This window comes from Falco rusticolus, chromosome 5 (genome assembly GCF_015220075.1).
Source record: "Falco rusticolus isolate bFalRus1 chromosome 5, bFalRus1.pri, whole genome shotgun sequence".
NCBI classification, from domain to species: domain Eukaryota; kingdom Metazoa; phylum Chordata; class Aves; order Falconiformes; family Falconidae; genus Falco; species Falco rusticolus.
The window spans coordinates 14,712,450-14,736,741 of NC_051191.1; the positions used below are offsets into that span (position 1 = coordinate 14,712,450).

The 24,292-nt window shown below is 68.2% G+C and overlaps 3 protein-coding genes across 3 annotated transcripts; 1 reads left to right on the forward strand and 2 right to left on the reverse strand.

The window, feature by feature from the left end:
- Nucleotides 1-182: 182 nt before the first annotated feature.
- GRIN2D (glutamate ionotropic receptor NMDA type subunit 2D) lies at nucleotides 183-9,024 on the reverse strand. The gene is made up of 14 exons (XM_037388255.1): nucleotides 8,616-9,024; nucleotides 7,578-8,170; nucleotides 7,394-7,508; nucleotides 6,893-7,104; nucleotides 6,635-6,803; nucleotides 5,936-6,089; nucleotides 5,509-5,634; nucleotides 4,916-5,145; nucleotides 4,468-4,628; nucleotides 3,667-3,854; nucleotides 2,961-3,193; nucleotides 2,470-2,571; nucleotides 1,335-2,436; nucleotides 183-731 (listed from the first exon to the last, which is right to left on the reverse strand). The coding sequence occupies exons 1-14, from the start codon at nucleotides 8,991-8,993 to the stop codon at nucleotides 694-696; spliced, it is 3,801 nt and encodes a 1,266-aa protein (XP_037244152.1). The 5' UTR covers nucleotides 8,994-9,024; the 3' UTR covers nucleotides 183-693.
- A 6,866-nt stretch (nucleotides 9,025-15,890) lies between these two features.
- Nucleotides 15,891-21,222, forward strand: TMEM143 (transmembrane protein 143). The gene is made up of 8 exons (XM_037388256.1): nucleotides 15,891-15,945; nucleotides 16,969-17,185; nucleotides 17,462-17,566; nucleotides 17,881-18,075; nucleotides 18,572-18,702; nucleotides 19,179-19,458; nucleotides 20,011-20,176; nucleotides 20,624-21,222. The coding sequence occupies exons 2-8, from the start codon at nucleotides 16,985-16,987 to the stop codon at nucleotides 21,220-21,222; spliced, it is 1,677 nt and encodes a 558-aa protein (XP_037244153.1). The 5' UTR covers nucleotides 15,891-15,945; nucleotides 16,969-16,984.
- On the reverse strand, nucleotides 21,132-23,878 carry LOC119148417. Its single transcript, XM_037388550.1, has 5 exons — nucleotides 23,802-23,878; nucleotides 23,611-23,696; nucleotides 23,237-23,339; nucleotides 22,603-22,723; nucleotides 21,132-21,832 (listed from the first exon to the last, which is right to left on the reverse strand). The coding sequence occupies exons 2-5, from the start codon at nucleotides 23,686-23,688 to the stop codon at nucleotides 21,247-21,249; spliced, it is 888 nt and encodes a 295-aa protein (XP_037244447.1). The 5' UTR covers nucleotides 23,689-23,696; nucleotides 23,802-23,878; the 3' UTR covers nucleotides 21,132-21,246.
- Between the last annotated feature and the right edge of the window lie 414 nt (nucleotides 23,879-24,292).

The window sequence follows — 24,292 nt, forward strand, 5'->3', positions numbered from 1 at the left end:
TCCTGCCCCCACCCGACACTAGAGTCCCCACTCTGGCACCCTGCAGCTATGGGTGGGGTGTGCCTAAGTGCCGGGGACCCACCCCCCCAGACCCTCAGGGTGCCCTTCCCACCCCTGGGCGCCCCTCCCACTCCGAGGTGCCCCCCCCCCCCCCCCCCCCAGGCCGCGGTTGTGAGCAGGAATAGAAAAGCCGTTTATTTCAGAGGTGCTGGAGCAGGGGGAGGGGTAAGGCGTGGGCCCACAGGGTGTTGGGGACATGAGGGATATACACGTGGGGGGGTGGGACATGAGGGGGTGACGGGCAGGAGGGTGACAGCACTGGGGATGGGGGCGGGAGTGATGGGCAGGAGGGGACACGGGGTGGGGGGGGAGGGGCGCAGGGCGGGTGGCCCCGGGATCACAGTCACGGTGGCTGCGGTAGCCACAGTGGCCACGGTCACACACAGTTTCATTCCCCCCCCGCTCCCCCAAAATGTCCGGGTTTAATTAAAAACTCGTCAGCAGCACAGGGTGGGGGAGGGGCAGCCACCCCGGGGACAAGGGGGCGATGGGTACCAGCCCATCCCCCACAGAGCTGGGGGGGACAACAGTGTCCCCAACCCCCCCAACCCCACTCTGGTCTTGGTGGTGCCTGGGGGGAAGGGGTAACGCCGTGTCGTTCTCCGGGGGTTGTTGGGGGTCACAGTGTCACTCTCAGGGACAGGGTGTGTCCTCCGTGGTGGCGGCATCACCTGCGGGGACGTGGTGTCACCTGTGGGGCTGTGGTGTCACCCGTGGGGACCGGCAGCCCCGGCCTTGTCCCCTGGGGCTATGCTGGTGGCCTCGGTGTCACCCTCAGGGACACCCTCAGGGACGGCTGCAGTGTCCCCCTCCCGCCCCAGGGCCGGGGTGACGCGGCTTATGGCGATGGTGGCACTTCAGGGACAAACTGCGTCCTCATCCTTGCCGGTGTCACCATTGGGCTGTGTGGCCCTGTCTTCCTCCTTGCCAGTGTCCCCAGGTGTCACCAGCAGCTGTGGTGGCCTGTCCTTGCTGTCACCCGTCTGTGTCCTCGCTGGTGTCACCATGAGGCTGTAGGGACCTGTCCTTGTCCCCACCGGTGTCTCGCCCAGGTGCCACCACAACCTGTCCTTCTCCTGGCCGGTGTCACCCAGGTGCCACTCAAGCGGCAGTGGCCTGTCCATGTCACCTGGCCTTGCTGTCACCTGGCCTTGTCACCACCGGTGTCACCGTGACGTGGCCGGTGCCACCCCCGGCCCTTCCCACCACCCCCCGTGTCCCTGTCGCCGAGGGACCCCTCTCCGCCCCCCCTCCCCTCCCCCCCCCCGTCATACCTCGGATTCCAGGCTGGAGAAGTGGGCAGAGCCCCGGCGCGCGCCGAGCGGCTCCGCCCCGCCCCGCCCCCCACAGCCGCGGTGGGGGGAGAGGGGCCGCGGCGGGGGGGGGGGCGCCCACCCCCAGGGCCCCCCCCAGGGCCCCCCCCAGCCTGCCGCCCCCCCCCAGGCGCTCAAGTCCTCCAGGCTGCGGGAGGCGGGGGGCGGCCGGCGGCCGGCGCAGGGGGGGCCGTGGCGGCGGGGAGGGGGGGGCGCCCCCCAGAACCCCCCCCAGGGCCCCCCCGCCCAGGCCGCGTAGCCGGGGGGGGGTCCCCAGCGCGCCCCCCCCCCCTCCCAGTCGCGCAGCCGCTCGGCCGAGCAGCTGCGGCAGCGGGGGGGCGGGGGGGGGAAGCCGGGGGGGGCCCCCAGCAGCTCCAGGCTGCCCCACCCCCCCCCGTACGCCCCCCCGTAGCCCCCCCAGGGCCCCCCCAGCTTCTCGGCCGACCAGCAGCGCGGGGGGGGGGCCGCGCTCCCTGCCCGGGAGGCTGCAGAAGTAGGCGGGGGGGGTGCACCAGCAGGGAGGGGGCGCGGCGGGGGGCGGCGGGTTGGGGGGGGGGGCCCGGGGCCGGCGGGGGGTCGCAGCCGTCCGACTCCGAGTCGGAGAGCTCGGGGTACAGCGGGGGGGCGGGGGAGAAGGGGGGGTGCCCTCGGCAGAGGTGCCCGCGGGGGGGGGGCGGCCGCAGGAGGGGCTGCGCCTCGGGGTCCCCCCCGCCGCGGGGGGGGCGGCGGGGCCGCTCGCGGGGGGGGGCGCTGGGGGGGGGCTCCGCTCGTCCTCGTAGGCCAAGCGCGCGTAGCCGAAGGGGGGGTCCGCGGCCGCTCCCCCCCCGTCCCGCGGCCCCCCCAGGCTCTCGTAGAGCCCCCGCAGCGAGCGGCGCGGCCAGGGGGGGGGCAGGGCGTCGTGCCCCCCCCCCGCTGGGGGGTAGTACGCGGGGGGCGTGCGGGGGGGGGTGCGGGGGCAGGGCCCCCCCCGGCCCAGCCCCTGCGGCTCGATGGGGCCGTAGAAGCGGTGGAAGGCGTCGGGGGGGCCGCGCCGTGGCGGGGGGGTGCGGGGGGGGCGCCAGCGCTCGGGGGGGGGGCGGCGGTGGTCGCGGGGGGGGCGGGGGGGGTGGGCAGCGCGGGGGGGGGTCGGGGGGGGGCAGGGCGGGCGGAGGGTCTGCGGCGGTGGGGGCTCCTCGGCGCTGCAGCAGCTGTACATGCCCTGTGGGGGGGACAGAGGGGACACGGTGGCACCGGGGGTGGGGGGTGGGGGTGTGTCCCCGTGCCCCCTTCCTGGCCCCAGGCCCGGGTCACCACGGCCCCACCTGCCCCTCCCGTCCCTGTGTCCCCCCCCATGTCCCCATGCCTCCCCAGCCTTCCCAGCCCCATTGTCCCCACCCCCCTCCAGCCCCTCACCCTGCTGAAGGCCAGCAGGCAGTGCAGGCGGCCTCAGCCCCATGTCCCCCCCGCCTCCCCATGCCCCCCCCAGCCCCCCCCGTCCCCACCCCCTGCCCCTCACCCTGCTGAAAGGCAGCAGGCAGTGCAGGCATCCAGGTGGCCGCAGCCCCCTCCATGTCCTCCCCCTGTCCCCAGGCCCCCCCAGCCCCTCACCCTGCTGAAGGCCAGCAGGCAGCGCAGGCGGCCCGGTGGCCCCAGGCAGTGGCGCAGCCGCCAGTGAACCAGGTGCTCCCAGGCGAAGACCAGCAGGCTGAGCCCCATGGCCACCAGCAGCATGTAGAAGACACCCGCCATGTTGTCAATGTCCAGCTTGCTGCTCATCACCTCCAGCTTCTCCTGGTGGCAGATCCCTGACAGCCACAGCCGCTCCAGCATCTCGATCTCGTCTGTGGGGGACCCACCACATCACCCCACTGGGTGGGATGCCTCAGGGGGAGCACCTCAGGGGGCTGGGGTGGCACCTCAGGGGGTTGGGAAGGGCCACCTTGTAGGGTTGGGGGATCAGCTCAGGGTCACCTTGGGTTAGGAGGGCACCTTGGGGGGTCGAGGGGTCATTTTGTAGGGTTGGGGCTCACCTTGGGGGGCTTGAGGGTCGTCTTGGGTTAGGGGGGCACCTCAGGGGGTTAGGGGTCATCTTGTGGGCTTAAGGGTTCACTTCAGGAGGGGTGGGGACACCTTGTAGGGTTGGGGGTCAGCTTAGAGGGTTGGGGGGTCACCTCAGGTGATTGGAGGGTCATCACAGGTGTTTGGGGGTCACCTCGGGGGGGGGTGTGGGGCCAATGCAGCATGGTGCCGCACACGCCCTGACACCTGCAGACCCCCCCACAACACCCCACAACCCCCTCAGGACCCTGCGCACCGTCGCCCAGCAGCTGGAGCAGGGCCAGGTCGACAGGGCGCTTCCAGCGGGAGCCGCGCTGCAGGGCGATGCCGTAGCCAGTGGAGGCGAAGACCTTGCCTGAGCCGATGGTGACCAGCTTGCAGCCCTCCTCCTTGCGCGCCATGTAGTTCAGCACCGCGGCATCGTAGATGAAGGCATCCAGCTTCCTGCACGGCCCTGCCCATCAGCCCCACCCACAGGGGCGCATAAGCCCCGCCCATAACCCCACACCCTGCCCACAGCCCTCATAGCCCCGCCCACATCCCTGCACCCCACCCACAGCCCCACACCCCGCCCACAACATGCTAACCCCGCCCATGGCTGCCATAGCCCCGCCTACAGCCACAAGCCCTGCCCACAACACACAAACTCCACCCACAGCCCCCATGACCCCACCCACAACCCCTAAACCCCACCCACAGCCACAAGCCCCACCCACAGCTCTACAGCCTGAACCACAAGCCCCACCCACAGCCCACAAGCCCCATCCTCAGCCCCCATATCCCCACCCACAGCCCTTAAATCCCGCCCACAGCCCCCATAGCCACACCCACACGCCCCGCCCACAGCCCACAAGCCCCACCCACAGTCCCCTACCCCCACCCACCACCCCTAAACCCTGCCCACAGCCCCTAAGCACCGCCCCTTCCCACAGCCTCCCTCATCCTTTAGGCCCCTCTCCTTCCCCAGGCCCCCCTGAAGCCCCCTGGCCCCTCCCACTCCCCAGCCCCTCCCACTCCCCAGCCCCTCCACCCCCCCCAGCCCCCACCCCCCGCTGACCCGGTCTTGAGGTGGTGCAGCGCGTCCTCCACGCCGCGCTGGTTGTACTTGACCATGTAGCTGTGCATGTCGGGGTAGTTGCTGCGGATGTTCTTCTCCGTGCTGCCATTGGGCACCGTCCCGAACTTCAGTGGGGGGTACTGCTCCTGCGGGCGCTGGAACTGCCCCGGCCGTCACCGCCTGCCCGCGGGCACCCACCCCCCCAAGACACCCCCCGACACCCCCATCTCCCAACCCTCCAGACAACCACCATCCCCCAGCACCAACCCCCTCCCCTGGTGCCCCCCAGACACCACCACCCCTGCCCCCGCCATGAACACTCGCAGGCCTCCCTGTCGCCCCCTGAACCCGCCCAACCCCCCCTGCACCCACCCCAGCCCCCCCGTGCCCGTAGCCACGTGTTGCGCTGGGGGCTGTGCAGGGGGTCACACTGCACGCGGTGTGGTACCTTGCGGTCGCTGAGGCCCGAGACGGTGTCGACGTACTCCTCCTGGATCATGAAGGCAGCCAGGTTGGCAGTGTAGCTGGCAAGGAAGATGACGGCGAAGAAGGCCCAGACCAGCACCATGATCTTGCTGGTGGTGCCTTTGGGGTTCTCCACCGGCACCGAGTTGTTGAAGACCAGGGCCCACAGCAGCCAGATGGACTTGCCGATGGTGAACTTGGAGCCGCCCGTGCCTGGGGACGGGCACAGCATCACCCCGGAGATAGGAATGCGATCACCATGGGGATGGGGACAGCATGGGGACAGGGATAGCATCACCCCAGGGTCACTGTGGGGATGGGGACACTGTCACTCCAGGGACAATGTGGGGATGGAGACAGCATCACGCTGGGGATGGGGATGGAGTCACTATGGGGATGGGGACACCATCACCACTGGGACAGTGTGGGGACAGGGACAGTGTCACCCTGGGGTCACCATTGGGATGGGGACAGGGTTACCCTGGGGATGGGATGGGAACAGGGACGGTGTCACCCTGTGCATGTGTCCCCCCTGCCCCCCCCCTGCCCCTCCAGTGACACCACGCTGTCACTCACGCTGCCCGGTGGCCAAGCTGCGGTTGTAGCCCACGGGGCTGAAGTACTCGAAGATGAAGACAGTGACGGCCACCACCGTGAGGCACATGACAAACATCATCACCCAGACAGCAGGGCTGTAGGGCTCTGCAGGGGGGACACGCTGTCACCCAGAGGCTGCTGGGGGGTTCCCAGCCTCCCTGGCTGCCTGTGCTGGTGTCCACCTGCACCAACATCTGCCTGCACCAACATCTGCCGGCGCGAACATCTGCCTGCACCAATATCTGTCTGCGCCAACATCTGCCTGCTCTGGCATCTGCCTGTGCCAACATCTGCCTGCACCAATATCTGCCTGCGCCAACAACTGCCTGCGCCAACATCTGCCTGCTCTGGAGTCCACCTGCGCCAGCATTCACTCCTGCCTGTGCCGTCGCCCGCCGGCGCGTACCCAGGAAGGCAGAAGGGGAGACGGTGCCGTTGCTGCGGGACACCATGACGCTGATGCCCGTCTCCACGAATGGGACCGAGAAATCGATGATCTCCGAGCGCTCCTCGTTAATGGTTAACGAGCCGATGGCCATGTCGGCCCTGCGGTAAAACACCTGGAGGAGGGGCCAGAGATCGGGTGGCTCGGCTGTCAGGGCGGGGCCCGAGGGGCGGGGATGGGGGGGAGGGGTTGGCTAGCAGGGGTGGGGCGAAGTGAAGAGCCAATGACAAGGCAGGGATGGGGCGGGGCAGGACAGCAAATGGGTGGGAGGTGGGGAGGGGCGTGGCCATCCGCGGGAAGGGCCCGAGTGGGAGGAGCCACGGGGAAGGCATGGCCGTTGATGAAGGGGGCAGGGCTTGTGCAGTATAGCATGGGCCCTGCCCCCCCCCCCCCCCCAGCAGCTGGGGTAGGGGGCTCTCCCCAAACCCCTGGGCACACCAAGGGTGGGGCTCTTGCTCTCCCCCTCCCTGACTTCCCCACGGGTGGGGGTGGGGCTGGGGCTGGGGCTCACCCTGACTGCCCTGAGGGGGGAGGGGGGGCTGTCCCCAAACCCCTGAGCCCCCCCAGGTTTTGTGAGGGCTCTCCCCTGACTCCCCCTGGGTGAGAAAGGGGCCTCTCCCTGAGCCCCCCATGTTGTGGGGTGTGGGGCGGGGGTCTCACCTCCCCCACCATGCCGTTCCAGACGCCGTCGATCTTCTTGCCGTGCTTGCCGTTGGTGACCAGGTAGAGGTCGTAGGTGAAGCCGACGGTGCGGGCCAGGCGCTTGAGAATGTCGATGCAGAAGCCCTTGCAGCACTTCTTCTCGAAGAGCGCTGGCTCAGCTGAGGGGCTGTGGGGACAGTGGCAGGTGGGGACCCCCCCGAGGCGCTGGGGACCCCCCCAGGTGGTGGGGACCCTGCCAGGGGAGGCAGCACGCACCTGGCGGTGCGGTTGAGCTGCTTGCGGCAGGGGACAGAGTCGCGGATGCAGGTGCCGGTGGCAGGGTCAATGTTCTCCACGATGACAAAGGGCCGCTCCTCCAGCGTGGCCACCGTCAGGTGCTGGTCATCATCCACCGGTTGAAGGAATTTCCCATAACGGGACCAAACGGGGTATTTCATCCGTAAGATCCGGTGTTCCCAGCTACCCACCTGTGGGAGGACACCGGCAGTGGGTGGCACCTCAGACTGATGTCACCGCTGGGAACAATCACGGGGTCACCAGGTGGGGAACAGCCGGAGGAAGGTGTCACCCTGACGTGTCATGACAAGGCAGTGTGACACCGTGACGGGGAGAGGCAGTGAACACCAGATAGTACTGCAGTCTCTGGGGGACACCGCGTGGCCGAGAGGAGCTAGATGTCACCATGACCAGCGTGACAAACACAGTGAGGCACAGCTGGACACCCTGGGTGATGGCCGTGGCGGAGGGGACACTCACCACCTCCCAGCTGCGCTCCTTGTTGAGGGAGATGACAACCAGCGAGGGGTTAACAAGGTAGCCATCCTCATTAAAGGAGAAATCTTTCTGTCCCCAGGTGATGTTCATGAAGTACCTGGGGACACAATGAGGTCACAGGGCTGTCACCTCCCCCAGCCACGGGTGACGGCGCCGCTGTGCTCACCGGTGGAGGTTGTCATTGATCTGGGTGACGTTGGGGGCCCGGCAGTCATTGTTGAACTCCGGGATGAAGCCGTAGTCGCGGAGCAAGGCCTCGGCGCCCTTGGCCACGATAGCCACGCCGTTGTGCACCCGGTGCTGGAGGTCGTCCCGCCAACCAGCCGACAGCACCGCAAACAAGCCGGCGGGGAGATGCTCCGGCAGTTGGTCGCTTCCCCCCAGGTTGGTGCCAACCACGAACCAGATGTACCCGGGGCCAGCTAAACCGGCCTCCCGCGCCGCTCGGAAGATGGCCTCGGCTTCCTCCCGTGAGCAGTAGAGGAGGCGGATTTGGGCGCTGACCTCACGCAGCTGCCGGCGCAGCCGCGTCCCCTCGGGATCGTCGGTCAGGTTGAGGGTGAGGACACCACGGTGCTCCCAGCCGATAAAGCTGCTGTCGGTCAAGACCTCCACATAGTCCACGAAGTCCTCGTAGCCGGGGAAGAGGGTGGTGACGACAGCGAAGGCCGTCCAGTCGTACTCCTCCAGCACCTCAAAGATCACCTGCAGCTGCTGCTCTGTGGAGGAGCCCAGCTGGAGGAAGGTGGAGCCCTTCTCCTGTGGGGGAGGGGAGAGTGGGTGACCCTGGATGTGGTGGGGGCTGGGGACAGTTGGGTTTGGGGGCAGCTGGGTCACTCTAGATGGGGTTGGGAACAGCTGGGTGACCCTGAGCATGGTTGGGGTTGGGCACAGTGGGGTTGGGGACAGTTGGGTGACCCTGGGCATGGTTGGGGTTGGTTTGGGGACAGTTGGGCGACCCTGGGCGTGGTTGGGGTTGGTTTGGGGACAGCTGGGTGACCCTGGGCATGGCTGGGAATGGGTTGGGGGCAGCTGGGTGACCCTGGGCATGGTTGGGGTTTGGGATGGCACGGCTGGGGGCAGCTGGGTGATCCTGGATGTGGTTGGGGACAGCTGGGCGTGGTTGGAGTTGGGGGATGGTTGGGTGCCCCTGGATGTGGCCAGGGCCTGTGGGGTGCCCCCAGCCCGCACCCAGTGGCCCCACCTTGGGTGTGAGGACGATGGCAGAGCCGCCGTTGATGCCAATGATGGGCACAGAGGTCTGGGCGGAGATGAAGTCAAGGATCTGAGCCACGGCCTCGGAGCGCGTGTCGTCCTCGAAGACAACGCCGTGAATGCGCAGGGAGGAGAGGACATCGCAGAGGCGCACGATGAGGCTCCGGGGATTGGTGTCGTTCAGCACCACCCCCACTGGGTTCACCTCCAAGGAGAAGTTGCGGAAGGCGGCGGGAGCCAGGCGCGGCCCGGCGGGGCCGTAGGACGCCCCGCTCAGGATGACGGCCACGTTCAGCGCCCGCTGGCTCCCCTCCGGCCGCGGCTCCAGGAAGGGGCTGGCACAGGCCAAGGCCAGGGCGAAGAGCATCCTGCTGGCAGGGGCGGGGACCCGGGGGCTCATCGCGCTGCTGCTGCGCCCTGCAGGGGGCAAGGGGAGGGCTGGTGGGACAGGTGCCCACCAGTACCCACAGTAACACCCCACAGCAGGGCAGGGTCAGGTGGGGGGGAACTGGTGGGAGTCGAGCCCCCCAGTTCCCCCCAGTACTGCCCCAAGACCAGGAGAGGGTCAAATGGGGGGGAACTGGTGGCAGCAGAGCCCACCAGTAACACCCCAGCACTGGGAGAGGGCCAGGTGGGGGGAACTGGTGGGAGCAGAGCCCACCAGTACCCGCCAGTAACACCCCAGCACTGAGACAGGGTCAGGTGAGGTAGAACTGGTAGGAGTGGTGCCCACCAGTACCCCCCAGTAACACCCCAGCACTGGGAGAGGGCCAGGTGGGGGGAACTAACTGGTGGGAGCAGAGCCCACCAGTACCCGCCAGTAACACCCCAGCACTGAGACAGGGTCAGGTGGGGTAGAACTGATAGGAGTGGTGCCCACCAGTAACACCCCAGCAGCAGGAGAGGGGGAGCTGGTGGGAGAGGTGCCCACCAGTAACACCCAGTATTCCCACAGCACCAGGAGAGGGCCAGGTAGGGGGAACTGGTGGGAGGGATGCCCACCAGTGTCTCCCAGTAACAACCAGCACCAGGAGAGGGTGAAGTTGGGGGGGAATGGGTGGGAGTGGTGCCCACCAGTAACACCCCCACACTGGGAGACAGTCAGGCGGAGGGGAACTGGTGCCCCCCCAGTGCTACCAGTATCCTCGCAGTGCCTCCCAGTAACCTCCCACTGTCTTCCGTTATCCTCTCAGTATCTTCCCAGTGCCTCCCTGTATCCTCCCATTATCCTCCCACTGCATCCTAATATCCTCCCAATATGCTCCCAGCACCTCCCAGTAACACCCCACTGCCTCCCATTAGCCTCCCAGTATCTTCCCACTGCCTCCCAGTAGCCTCGCAGATGCATCCCTGCCCCCACTGAGACTGTGCCAGGCTGTCAGGACACGCCAGGACATGGGGACACACTCTGACACGCCAGCACATGCTCTGACACGCCAGCACATGCCTCCCCCTACTGCCCCCCTGCCCCCCCCCCCCCCCCCCGATCTCCTGGCAGTGCCACAGCCACTGGTGGGGATGACGGCCAGGCACTTGAGGGGGTCACAGGCAGACGTGAAGGACGAGTGACAGCAGTGACAAGCACGGGCAGACAAAGCAACAGGCAGCGGTGGGCAGAGCAACAGGCAGAGGCAGGCGGGGCACAGGCGGCAGCAGGCGCAGGCGGGCTGGTGTGGTGGTAGTGGAGGGACAGGCGGCGGGGGATGGCAGGGGCCAGGCAGGGCGGGTAGGACAGACAGTACAGGCAGGGCGGGCAGGACAGACAGTACACGCAGGGCGGGCAGGACAGACAGTACAGGCAGGGCGGGCAGAACATACGGTGCAGTCGGGGTGGGGGCACAGTCAAGGCAAGCAGGACACACGGTACGGGGGGCGGGTGCAGGCGAGGAAGGCAGGACACACGATGCAGGTAGGACAGACAGTACAGGCAGGGCAGGCAGGATGGGCAGTGCAGGCAGGACGCACAGGACGGGCAGCGCAGGCAGGGACAGGCTGCCAGACACCAGCTGACGCAGCCGCCCCGCGGGGCCAGGCAGACGGCAGCCGCCTGCACAGCCGGACAGGCAGCCACCCCCACCGGGGGGGACACACGTGGGTCACCCCCAGCGATGTTCCCCCTGCGCTCCAACAGCCAGCGGGGAGGGGGGGTGACCTGGACACTGGGGTCCTGTGCCCAGCCCCCCCGGCAGTGACCTTGAGCCTGTCCCTGCCTGTTGTCACCTGGGGGGGACACAAACCCCGTCACTGTCCCCCAAATAGCAGGGATGAAGCTGCAGTAGCAGGGGACAACACCTTGTCACTGTCCCTGTGATGGCGAGTGACAAGCCTGTGTCACCATCCCCACAACAGCAGGGAGAAGGCTGTGTCACCATCCCCGTGATAGTGGGGGGACAAACCTGTCACTGTACCCGTCGCGGTGGGGGGACAAACCCTTGTCACCGTCCCCATAACAGCGGGGACAAGGCTGTGTCACCATCCCTGTGACAGCAGGTGACAAACCCATAATGGTGGGGGACGAACTCCTGTCCCCAAAACAGCGGGGACAAACCCATGTCACCACTCCTGTAACAGCGGGGTGACAAACCCGTAACAGCAGGGACAAACCTGTGTCACCATCCCCATGACAGTGGGATGACAACTCTGTGACAGCAGGTGACAAACCCGTGTCATTGTCCTGATAACGGTGGGGGGACAAACCTGTGTCATCACCCCTGTACCAGCAGGTGACAAAGCCATAACAGTGGGGGACAACTCCCTGTCCCCCAAACAGCGGGGACAAACCTGTGTCACCATTCCTGTAACAGTGGGTGACAACCCCCTGTCACCGTCCCCAAAAGCAGTGGGGTGACAAACCCATAACAGCGAGGACAAGCCCATGTCACTGTCCCCATAACAGTGGGGGGACAAACCCGTGACAGTGGGTGACAAGCCCATGTCACTGTCCCCATAACAGTCAGGGGGACAAGCCTGTGACAGCAGGTGACAATCCCCTGTCATCATCCCCGTAACGGCAGGAACAAACCTGCGACATTGTCCCCACAACAGCAGGGGACAAAACCCTGTCACCGTCCCCGCAGCAGCAGGGGGACAAGCCGGTGTCACCGTCCCTGTAAGAGGGGGTGACACACCCCATCACTGTCCCCAGTGTAGCGGGGTGACAATCACATCACCGTCACGGCAGGGGACAAACCCCTGTCACCATCCCTGTGGTGGCGGGGGGGGGAAAACCCAGCATAGTGGGTGACAAGCCAGTGTCCCCCCCCTCTGGTGATGCCAGCTGTGTCCCCCCTGTGTCCCCCACTCCCCAGTGACATCGTGTGTCCCCCCCGTGTCCCCTGCTCCCCGGTGACACTGAGTGTGTCCCCCCCCGCTGTGTCCCCAGGGTCCTACCTGGCCTGAGCTCCACTCCGAGGGGCTCTGCCTCATCTCGGCTGTGTGGGGGGGAGAGGACACGGGGGGGGGGGACACAGGAAGGTTTGGGGACACGGGGAGGGGGTCACAGGAGGGTTTGGGGACACGGGGAGACAACACAGGAGGGTTTGGGGACACAGGGGACACACGGATTTGGGGGCGGGGGGAGCAGAGGGATGTGGGTGGGGAATGAACAGGCAAAAACAGGCAGGGGTAGGGGTGGGGGGTGCGGGGGTTTGGGGGGGCCGAAGCAGAGGTGGCTGAACCTAGGGGGAGGGAAGGAGGGTGAGGGGGGGGCAACACCCCAGGGACCCCCTTAGAAGCATCTGGGAGCCCCTCAAGCCTCCCACCCCCCACCCCAAAGGATCCAGGACCCCCCTGAGCACCCAAGACCCCCCTTAACGGCTCCAGGACATCCCCCTAAAAAAACAAAACAAAACGCCCCCCCCCAGCCCCCAATCTCCACTGCAGTCCCAGTCCACCCAGTTGATTCCATCCCAGCACCCCCCAGTCCCCCCCCCAGCACCCCCAGTTGCCTCCCAGTTGGGTCCCAGCACCCCCAGTCCCATTCCAGCACCCCCCAACTGGGTCTCAGTCCTGCCCACATCCCCCCCCCCCGCATACCCCAGTACCCCCAAGTGGATCCCAGTACCCTCCAGTCCCATCGCAGCACCTCCCAGTTGTCCCCCCTAGCTGGGTCCCAGCACCCCCAGTCCCACCCCAGCACCTCCCGACTGGGTCCCAGTCCCCCCCAGTTCCCCCCCAGTCCCTGGAGCTAGATCCCAGCTGCCCTCCAGTCCCCCGAGCCGGATCCCAGCCCCCCCCAGCCAGGTCCCAGCACCTCCCCGGTCCCCCCCAGCATCTCCCAGTCCCCCCCTCTGCACCCCCCAGCTGCACCCCAGTCCCCCCCAGCATCTCCCAGTCCCCCCCTCAGCACCCCCAAGCTGCACCCCAGTCCCCCCCAGTCCCCTCAGACCCCTCAGCCGGATCCCAGTCTCCCCCAGTCCCTCCCAGTCCAGCCCCGCCGCCCCCCCCCCTCCACCCTGCAGCACCCGCCGCCGCTTGCAGAATACTAATGGGGCGGCAGCGTGCGGCTGTGCGGCTGCCGTGTCCGCCTGTCCTGCCCCTGTCCGCCTGTCCCTGTCCGCCTGTTCCTGTCCGCCTGTCCCTGTACCCCCCCGGGCCACTGCCCCCCAGGGTGCGTGCGCCGGGGGATGTCGGGGTGCTGCGCTGGGTGTCCCAGCCCGGGCTGGCCGGCTGTGGCTGGAGGGGGGTGTCTGGGTGTTGTCGCGGGGGGGAGGTGGGGGTTGGGGGGGGTGTCGAGGTGGCAGTGGGTGTTGGGGTGGTGTCGGAGGGGTGTCAGGGGGTGTTAGGGTGTTGTCAGGGGGATACCGGGGTGTCAGGGAGGTGTTGGGGTGTTTTCAGGGGGATGTCGGGGTGTCATGGGGGTGTCGGGGGTTTGGGGTGTTGTCAGGGGGATGTCAGGGTGTCGGGGTGTTGTCAGGGGGATGTCGAGGTGTCAGGGGGTGTTGTTGGGGAGGTGTCAGGGGGGTGTCAGGGGGGTTGAGGTGTTGTCGGGGTATGAGGGGACATTGGAGTGTTGTTGGGGGGATGTCAGTGTGTCAGGGGGTGTGTCAAGGGGGTGTTGCAGAGTCTCAAGGGGTTGGGGGGTGTGGTGGGGGGTGGCAGGGTGTTGCATTGGGGTGTTGGGGGGTGTCAGGGGGTGTCAGGGCATGTCAGGGCATGTTGAGGGTTGTCAAGGTGCTGGGATTATCAGGATGTTGTGTCAGGGTGTTGGGGGTGTCAGGGTGTTGAGGGGTGTCTGGGGGTGTTGTGTCCGAGGGTGTCAGGGTGTTGGGGGTGCTGGGGTATTGGGGAGGTGTTGGGGTGTTGTGTCAGGGGTCTGTCGGGCCATTGGGAGGGTCTGTCGGGGTGCTGGGGGTGTCACAGTGTTGGGGTGTCAGTGTCGGGGATCTGCTGGGGCAGGCATGGGGGTCTCAGGGGTGTGTGAGGGGGTGTTGGGGGGACTATCAGGGTGTCAGGGGGGTGTCAGGGGTCTGCCGGGGTGTCAGGCGGGTATTGGGGGAGTCTGTCAATGTGTCAGGGGTCTGCCGGGGTGTCAAGGGATATTGGGGGGGCCTGCTGGGGTGTCGGGGGGGTGTCAGAGGTCTGTTGGGGTGTCGGGGGTGTCTATTGGGGGAGGTCTGTTGGGGTGTCGGGGGGGGCCAGGGGTCTGTCGGGGTGTCGGGGGTCCCCGCCCGGCGCTCACCTCTCACGCTCCCCACCGCATCCCGCCGCTGCCGCCGCCGGTCACTGGGACACCGGCACCGGCATCGGCCCCGCCCCCCGGCGCCGGCCCCGCCCCCCGGTCCCACCCGGGCAGACAGACCCAGACAGACCGCCCCCCCAGGCCCCGTCATTAACATTCAGGGCGGGTCGCGAGAGCCTGACAGACACCCCCCCCCTCCCACTGCAGGCCCCCTGTCCCCCCCAGCCCTTAAATAGCCCCCAGGGTCCCCCCGTTACACCAGAGCCCCCCCCAGCACCCCACGGTTACCCCAGAACCCCCCACTTACCCCAGACCCCCCTCAAACACCTCCCAGCTCCCCAGTTAGCCCTGTCCCCCCACCCCCACCCCAGTGACCCCCAACCGCCCCCTCAGCCCCCCAGTTAGCCTCGCCTCCCCCCCCCCCCCCCCCCAACCACTCCCCAGCACGGCAGCTCGGACGCCCCGGTCCCTCCTTTAGCCCCTCCCCCGGTGGGGCGGGGCCATCACGCCCCCCTGGGCCGAGCAGGGGGGCAGGAATGTCGGGCGGGGGGTATGGGGCAGGAAGTGGGGATGGGGGCAGCTGGGGGGCAGGAGGTGGGGCTGGGGGCAACTGTAGGGCTGGGGGACAGCTGGGGCCTAGCAGGTGGGGCTGTGGGTTATGGGGCAGGAGGCATACTGTACTTTTTGCTGCTCTCCCCAACCCACAGGCAGCATTTTGGGGCAGAAACCGCCATTTTCTCCGCTCCAGGGGGGGCGCTGTGACACTGCCGGGCTCCAAGGGGGGGGTGTGTGCTGGTGGGATGAGGGAATCCCCCAGCCCAAACACGGCAGGGGGCCGGATCCCTATAGCGGAGCTGCTGGGGGGCTCACCGGGTGCCGGCCACCGGCGCTCTGTGGGGCCAGTGACAGTTGGGCTGCAGCTGTGGAGGCGATGTGGTGTTGGGGTGCAGGCTCTGCGCCCCGCAGCTCCTTAGGGGGTAATGAGGCTGGCTCCGGGTGCTGCCTGGCCCTGGGCAGCAGCGGCCAGGCGGGGAGCGTGGCAGGGGACAGGCAGCACGGGCCAGCGAGCCCATCCATCAGCCCAGCAGACGGCTCCTGCCTTCAGTCATGGAGCAGTGGCAGGGTGCTGGGCTGGCGGCCAGGTGACAGGGACCAGAGGGTGACGGGGACCAGAGGGACTCTTCCCCAGGGGCTGGGACCCCTGCTGCAGTGAAAGCCCACGGCCCAGGGGAGGAGGCGAGCCGCTGCCATGGCACCCTGGGCTGAAGGGACAGGCTGAGAGACCCCCAGGGCTGAGGGGACCCATGGGGCTGACAGGACCCCCATGGCAGGAACTCGGGGCTGAGGGGACACCCCCGGGGATAAGGGGACCCACTGGGGCTGAGGGGCCGCTGAGGGGCCCCCCCGGGCTGAGGGGACCCCCAGCCGAGGCCCCCCGTCCCCACCCACCGCCGGAGCCACTCGCGCTCCCTCAGCGCCACTTTCCCGCCCTTTCGCTTCCCGCCCTTGCGGCAAGGAGGGGCCCGCGCGCGCGCTCTCCCCGCCCCTCGCGCGTTCCCGTCCGGCGCAGGCGCGCGCGGGGGGCGGGGCTGAGCGCGCGCGTGCGCAGCGTCAATGTCAATGTCAGCGGCGGCCGCAGGTCAGGGGCAGCGGAGCGGGGCCGGGCAGCCTGCGCACCCCCCGCACACCCCCACCCCCCCCGCCCAAACCCCCCCTGAACCCCCCCAGCTCCACCCGCACCCCCCACCTGCACCCTGCATTGCACCCCCCCGCACCCCCTCCCTGAACCCCCACTTGCACCCTGCATTGCACCCCTGAAATCCCCCTCCCCCCTCCCTGAACCCTCCGAACCCCCACTGCACACCCCGCCTGTACCCTGCATTGCACCCCCGAACCCCCAGTGCGCTCCCCTGTACCCACAGCATGCCCCCCAGCACCCCCTCCACCCCGTGCACCCGAAATTGCACCCAATGCACCCTGCATCGCACCCACTGCGTGCACCCCCCCCTTGCACCCTGCATCGCACCCGGTGCATGCAACATTGCACCCACGGTGCACCACAGCCTGCACTCCGATGCACCCAGAGCCCCTGGTGTTGTCTCCCACATTGCAATTTCTCTACCCCCGCATTGTACCCAGTGCACCCCGCGTTGCACCTGCTGCACCTTCTACTGCACCCCTGCAGCTTGTGTTGCACCCACTGCTCCCTGCATTGCGCCCCAGTGCACCCTGCATGGCACCTGTTGCACCCCAGTGCACACAGTGCACCCTGCATTGCACTCCAGTGTGCCCTGCACAGCACCTGTTGCAGCCTGCATTGCACCCACTGCACCCATTGCACCTGCTGCACCCTGCACAGCACCCACTGCAGCCTGCATTGCACCCACTGCACCCACTGTACCCGCTGCACCCTGCACAGCACCCACTGCAGCCTGCATTGCACCCGCTGTACCCTGCATTGCACCCAATGCACCCATTGCATCTGCTGCACCCTGCACAGCACCCACTGCAGCCTGCATTGCACCCGCTACACCTGCTGCACCCACAGCACCCGCTGCACCCGTACGGCCTGCTGCCCGCGCTGTGGGCCCTGCTGTGTGCACACGCGTGTGCGACAGGCGGGGACACACGGCTGCCTGGTGACCCCCCCCATCGCCACCAGGCGCGTGTGTCACAGCATGCTGCGTGCCACGCGGGAGGCGCTGGCCTTGCCAGTGGCCTCGCCGGTGGCCTCGGCCACCTCGATGGCGTCGCTGGTGGCGGCAGTGACACGGGCGCGGGGTCGGCGACACCCTGAGGTGCCACCGGGGTGGGAGCAGCAGTTCAGGGACAGCTTCATCCCCCTGTCCCGGGAGCAGCTGCAGCACGTCCTGCTGACGGTGACATGGGGGGACGGGGGGGCAGGGGGACGCATGGGGACACGGGGGATGTGGGGGCGCAGGGGGCCATGGGGATGCACAAGGGGCTGTGGGGACCCCTGGGAGGATGTGGGGACATGGAGGGGACCTGGGAGACAGGGGGCTGTGGGGGGGACAGGGGGGGACACAGGCATCACGGGGACACATGGGGATGTGGGGGACACATGGGGTCAAGGGGGGGGTCGTGGGGCGACAGGGGGACACACTACCCTTGACCCCATAACCCCATGACCCCAGGAGTTCCACCCCTCTGGCCCGGCCCGCGCGGCCTTCCTGGCCTTCACTGCCCGCCTGGACCAAGCGCTGCACCCGCGGTACCACCGGCTGCACCTGCACCTGCAGGTACCCCCTCTGCCCCCCCTGCCCCCCCACTTCCCCCCCCTGCACCTGCAGGTATCCCCTACCCTGCACCCCCAACCTGCCCTCCCACTGCCCCCCAACTGCCCCCCAACCCCCTGTCCCCGCAACCTGCTCCTCCAGGTACCCCAAAACCAGGGTAGGGGTGCTGTGGGGCAGAGTTGGGGTGCCATGGGGTACCCCCGGGTGCCGTGGGGCAGAGCTGGGTGCCGTGGGGCAGAGTTGGGGTGCCATGGGGTACCCCTGGGTGCTGTGGGTGCCCCTGCGTGCCATGGGGCAGCAGCCCTGTCCCCCCCCAGGCGCTGTATGGCCCCATTGATCCCGACCGGGACACGATGGCCGTGGGGCGCGTGGGGGGCGCCCCGGGGGGCCAGCGGGAGCGGCGTGTGGTGGCTGCGCTGGCCCCACTGCTGGCGGAGGCCAACTTCCAGCGCCTGCCCGAGGCCGCCATCGCCTTTGCCCTCCTGGTGCAGCATCCACAGGACGAGGTGCAGGTGGGTGAGGGCAGGGGGCTGGGGGGCCATGGAGGGCTATGGGGGGCTGGGAACAGGGCCGGGGGGGCCATGGGGGGGCTATGAAGGGATGGGAGCCGGGCTATGAGGGAGTTGGGGGGCTGGGCTGGGGCTGGGGCTGGGGGCTCCATGGGGGTCAGAGTGAGGGTCCAGGAGGGGTGCTGCACCCCAACCCACCCTGGACCCCACGGGTGGGTGCTACACCCCTGGGAGCAAAGGGTGCTGGGTGCGTGTCGTCATTCCCAACTGCCCATAGCCCCCCAGAGAGCCCCCCCAACCCCCTATGGCCCCCTATGCCCACCCATACCACAGCCCCCGCAACTCCCCACAGCCCCCCATAGTCACTCCATAGACTTCCCCAACCCACCATGCCCCCTTGTCCCCCAGCCCCCCATGCCTCCCCATCTCCCCCCCAGCCCCCCATGACGCCCCGTGCCCTCTAGCCCCCCCCCAGCCCCACACTCTCCCGCCCCTCCAGGTGTCGGTGAAGCTGGAGGAGTACGAGGAGATCCAGTTCTGGGCACTGGGGCAGTGTGTGGGACCCCTCCCTGACACCGCCCCCGCCCCCCGCCGCTGGCGCTATGGCCGCCCCCCCGTGCCCCCCCAAAGGCCAGTCGGGGAGGGGGGGGCGGGCATGGGGCTGGGGGTTCCATAACTAGGGTCCCAGAGGGCTGGGGGGGGGGGCATAATAGGGGGCCCATGGGGCTGGGTGTCCCATAATGGGGGAGCTCAAAATGGGGGGACCCATAATGGGGGGGAGGGGCATACTGGGGGATTTGGGTCTGGGTCTGTGGATTTGGGTCTGGGGGTGCTGGATTTGGGTCTGGGGGTGCCGGGTCTGTGGATTTGGGTCTGGGGGTGCTGGATTTGGGTCTGGGGGTGCCATGTCTGGGTGTGTGGGTGCCAAGTCTGTGGATTTGGGTCTGGGGGTGCCAGGGCTGGGGCTGGGGGTGCCAGGTCTGTGGATTCAGGGCTGGGCATTCTGGGTGTGCTGGATTTGGGTCTGGGGGTGCCGGATTTGGGTCTGGGGGTGCTGGATTTGAGTCTGGGGGTGCCAGCTTTGCCCCACCCCACCCCGGCCGCAGGCGGTTCTTTCGCCGTGTGGTGCTGGTGGCACGGCCGCGTGCCGGGGCGCTGGAGCTGGCATCGTTCCGCGCGGTGCCACTAGACGCGCTGGAGCTGCTACTGGCACGGGGGCGCGTGCGGACCCCCGGGCTGACGCGGGCGCGGCTGCACCTGGGGCTGGCAGCCTGGGCCACCTTCCTCTTCCTCAACCTGGGCCTGGGGCTCATGGCCGACCTCAAGGTGGGGGCCACTGGGCTCCTGCTGGGGCTGGGGGCCGCTGTTGCCTTCCGGGGAGCCAAGGTGGGCAGGGGGGGACCTCTGGGGTTTATGGGGGACCCAGGGGTTGGGGGCAGGGGGAAAGGGGGGGGGGAGGGACACGGGGGTGGGGGGAGAAGAGGTGTGAGGGGGTGAAGTAGGAAGACAGGTGGGGGGACCTAAGGGTTGGGGGGGGGAAGGCGGGGAGAGGAGGGACACAGGGGCGGGGGGGGGAAGGGGGGGGGATGGGGGGGGGGCGGACCCGGGGGGGATGGGGGGCTTCTGTGGGGGTGAGGCACACATGAGGCACATGTGATGGTGCATGACGGCATGTGAGGCATGTGTGAGCGTGTGCAAGGGCATGTGAGGGCACGTGAGGCATGAGGCACACGTGATGCACACATGATGGTGCATGAGGGCACGTGAGGCACGTGTGAGGGTGTGTGGGGGCACGCAATGCACACGCAATGCACACGGGAGGGTGTCTGAGGGCACGAGGCGTGTGCAAGGGCGTGCAAGGGTGCGCTGGGGGGCGTGATGCACATGTGATGCGTGTGCGAGGCCACACGATCACACACAATCACGTGGCCCCCGCAGGCGTTTGCGCGGCGGCGGGAGGTGGCGGCGCTGGAGCTGGCGCGCAGCCGGTACCGGCGGGGCACGGCGCAGCACGGGGAGCTGCTGGCAGCGCTCAGCCGGCGGGCGCAGGATGAGGCCACCAAGGAGGCGCTGCTGGCCCACACCTTCTTGCCGCGCTGCCGCGGTGCGGGGGGGCAGAGGGCGTGGGGGATGTGGGGGACATGGGGGTATTAGGGGAAATATGAGTGGGAGGGGGCTGGGGGGCTGTGAGGGTCTGTGGGGAGCTGGGGGGGCATAGGGGACCGTGGGGTGTTGTGGGGGGCTATGGGGAGCTGGGGGGGGCTGGGGGGGGGGGCCATAGGGGGCTATGGGGAGCTGGGGGGGCCATAGGGTGCTGTGAGGGGCTGTGGGGGTCTACAGAGAGTCATGGGGGACTGGAGGGGGCTCTATGGGCTATGGGGAGCCATGGGGGGGGGCATAGGGGGCTGTGGGGGGCTATGGGGAGCCGTGGAGGGGCTGTGGGGGGCCATAGGGGAACCATGGGGCCACCCCAGAGCTGGGGGGTGCTGGGTGCAATGGGTGACAGCCGCTGCTGGACCCCCCGGACCCCCCAGACCCCCCCCTCCCTCAGGCCCCCAGGCCCAGGCTGTGATGGAGGCCAAAGCACAGGCTGTGGCACCGGCACAGGCCCCGGTGGCGGCAATGGCCATAGGGGAGGCTGCGGAGGCTGCAAAGGCCAAGGTGGCGGTGGCATCGATGCAGTTGGAGTCGGCGTCGGCGTTGGAGGCGGTGTCAGCGTCGCTGTCGCCGGTGGAGGCGCGGCTGCAGGCCGAAGTGGAGGCCTGGCTGCAGCACCGCTTCGGCCTGGCCCTGGCCTTCCCTGCCCGCAGGGCCTGCCAGCGCCTGCGGGCCCTGGGGGAGGACCCCGGCCTGGGGGAGCACCCCCCGGCCCCCCCTGAGCCCGGTGCCCCCTGGCCTGCTGTGGCAGGGGGCAATAAAGCGGGTCCCAGCTATGCCTGGCTCCGCATCTGCTACCCACAGTGCCCCGGGGCAGCCCTGCTACCCACAATGCCCTGGGGCACCCCATTACCCACAATGCCCTGGGGTAGCCCTGACACCCCCTACCATTACCCACAGTGCCTCAAGCATCCGGCTTTTATTCCTCCCAGCAGGGGTGGGGACCAGCCCCTGTTGTCACACCCAGCCTGTGATGTCACACCCAACCCGTGACGTCATGCCTGTGCTGTGATGACATCATGTGGGGGTGGGGCCAGGCACGGCCATGGCTTTGGTGGTGTCAGTGGCGATGCCATCGGCCATGCTGGTGCCGTTGGTGATGTCACTGGCGATGCTGTCGGCCATGTTGGTTCCGCTGATGATGTCACTGGCCATGTTGACACCATTGGTGATGCCAGCAGCCACGTTGATCTGGTTGATGATGTCACTGGCCACATTGACACCATTAGCCATGTTGGTCCTGTTGATGGCACCACTGGCCACGCTGACACCATTGGCGATGTCATCGGCCATGTTGGTCCTGCTGCTGATGTCACTGCCCATGTTGGTCTGGTTGATGACATCATTGGCCACATTGACACCACTGGCAACACCATCGGCCATGTTGGTCTGGTTGATGATGTCACTGGCCACACTGACACCATTGGCCACGCTGGTCCTGTTGATGACATCACTGGCTACGTTGACACCATCAGTGATGCCATCAGCCACGTTGGTCCTACTGATGACATCACTGGCCACACTGACACCATTGGTGATACCAGCAGTTGTGTCGTTGCCCCAGTTGGGTGCGGCGAGGCGGGCAGCAGGGCAGCAGCAGGGGCTGTGGCAGGGTGGGGGGTGCGGCGGGTGTGTCGGCAGGCGTGGCAGTGGGCGGGGTCACTCCCGCTTGCGCAGGTGGATGTAGGTGACACCGCTGGCCAGGGCGAGTGGGACGCAGAGCCAGGCCAGCACAAAGCAGTGGCCGAAGCGGCCCCCGGGGGGTCGCCCCCCCCACGCCGCGTACAGCGCCGCTGCCACCAGCACCGCCAGCCCTGGCATCACCCGGCCGTTAGGGGGCGCTGGGGGGGGGGGGGGAGGAGGGGCACCCGGCAGCTGGATGTCCCCCTTTCCCCCACCACCTCCACCCCACCCAGGGGGCACCCACCCATGGGAGCCAAGTTTTTGGGGAGGAGGCACAGGGGTCTAGGGGATCACCCAGGGGTCAGAAGGGAGCACCCAGGGGTCCAGGGGGGCACCCAGGGGTCTGGGGGGGAACAAGGACACTCCCCCCATGGGACATAGGGGTCCGGGGGGAGGCACCCAGGGGTTCAGGAGATCCCCTCCACCCATGGGACCCAAGGTTTTGGGGAGGGGACCTGGGGGTTTGGCGGGGGACCCTGGAGACCCCCCACCCATGGGACACAGGAGTTTGGGGGGTTACCCAGAGACTGCGGGGGGCACCCATGCGCCCGGGCAGGGCACCCAGGGGTCTGAGGGGACCCAGTTTTTTTGGAGGGGCCCCCAGGGGTTCAGGGGCACCCTGGTGTCTGGGAGGGGGCACCTGGGGGGGCAGGAATTGGATGGGGGGGGGCATGGGGGGCACCCACTGACCTGCCAGGAGCTGGGTGCCCCCCGAGGCGGAGAAGAGGCGCCCGCGGGGCCCCGTGTGCAGCTGCCACACGAAGAGCGCGAAGGCAGCACTGGAGAGGAGCAGGGCCGCCACCATCAGCCCCTGCACCGCCCGCAGCCACGCTGGGGGGCACGGCCATCAGCACCCCGCGGCACATGCACCACACATCGCCCTGCCCCACACCGCCTGCCCCACGCACCCCTGTACCTGTGTGTGCCTGTACCCCACACCCATGGCACCCATGGGTGCCAGATGCCCCCCACGCCCCATGTGCCCCTCATGCCCCGTGTGCCCCCCATGCCCCATGTGCCCCCCACGCCCCATGTGCCCCTCATGCCCTGGGTACCCCCCATGCCCTGTGTGCCACCAATGCCCCGTGTGCCCCCCATGCCCCCTGTGCCCCCCACACGCCGTGTAACCTCCATGCTCCATGTGTCCCTCATGCCCCATGTGCCCCCCACACCCCGCGTGCCCCCAATGCTCTGTGTGCTCCCAATGCCCCATGTGCCCCGTGTGCCCCCCAGGCCCCATGTGCCTCCCATGCCTTGTGTGCCCCCCCACGCCCCCTGTGCCCCCCATGCCCCCCACACCCCGCCGTGCCCCACGGCGCCTCACGGCTGTCAGCGACGCTGGCGCAGACCCAGCTGCGGGTGCTGTTCTGCAAGACGCAGTCGTACCACAGGTTCACTGTCTCCTCATCCGGCAGCACCCACCATGCCTGGGGGGGGTGGGGAGGGTGGGGTGTGCTATGGGGCCTGCACCCCTGGGGCCCATGTACCAGGGTGCCCCACATGCCCGGACCACCCAACCCCCCAGCGCCCCAGATGCTGGGAGGGGGCACACTATGGGTCCCAGACACCCGGCCCCCCTGCTGTGGGGCAGGTTATGGGGCAGGCTGCCCGGCCCCCCCGCTGTGGGGCACGATATGGGGCAGGCTGCCCGGCCCCCCTGCTGTGGGGCAGGCTATGGGGCAGGTTATGGGGTCCTACCTTGTCTAGGGTGGCGACGAAGAGGAGGACGAGGACGAGGACGTGGAGAGCAGTAACGGCAAACAGGAGGAAGCTCATGGCGGGAGCTGGGGGGGGGGGGGATGCGACCGAGTGGGGGAGGGATAAGAAGACCCACCCCCCAGCCCCCTCCTCATTCCCCCCACCCTCCACCCCCCCTCCCAGCCCCCCACCTCTGGCCCCTGCAGCTGGGCACTGGATCCGTTACACCCCGGACAGGACCCAGTCGTTCCGGTCCCTCCCTCCCCCGCCCCACCCCTGCCCCCCTCCCCCACCCAGACCCCACCCCACCCCTATGGGGCCTGGACGCCTGGGTCCCGCCCCCACCCCTCCCAAATTCTGGCTGCTGATTGGCTAAGCCCAGCATCCACTGGATCCCACATCCCATTGGCTCCTGCCTTGAGCTATGGGCACACAAACACCCCCCCTCCCCCAGATCTTCACCCTGATTAACTCAGAACTTTTGTAGCCCCTGATTGGCTGAGAACTTTAGGAGCCCCTGATTGGTCAGATTCTTAGGTGCCCAACTGCCATGGTGGCCCCCATTGGCTGGTTAGGTTGGAGGGGGGGGGGAGTGAAGTGCAGCACCTGATTGGCTGCAGAAGGGCCGGGGGGGGGAAACTGCCCCCTCTTCCCTGATTGGTCCAAATCTGCTGAGATCCAG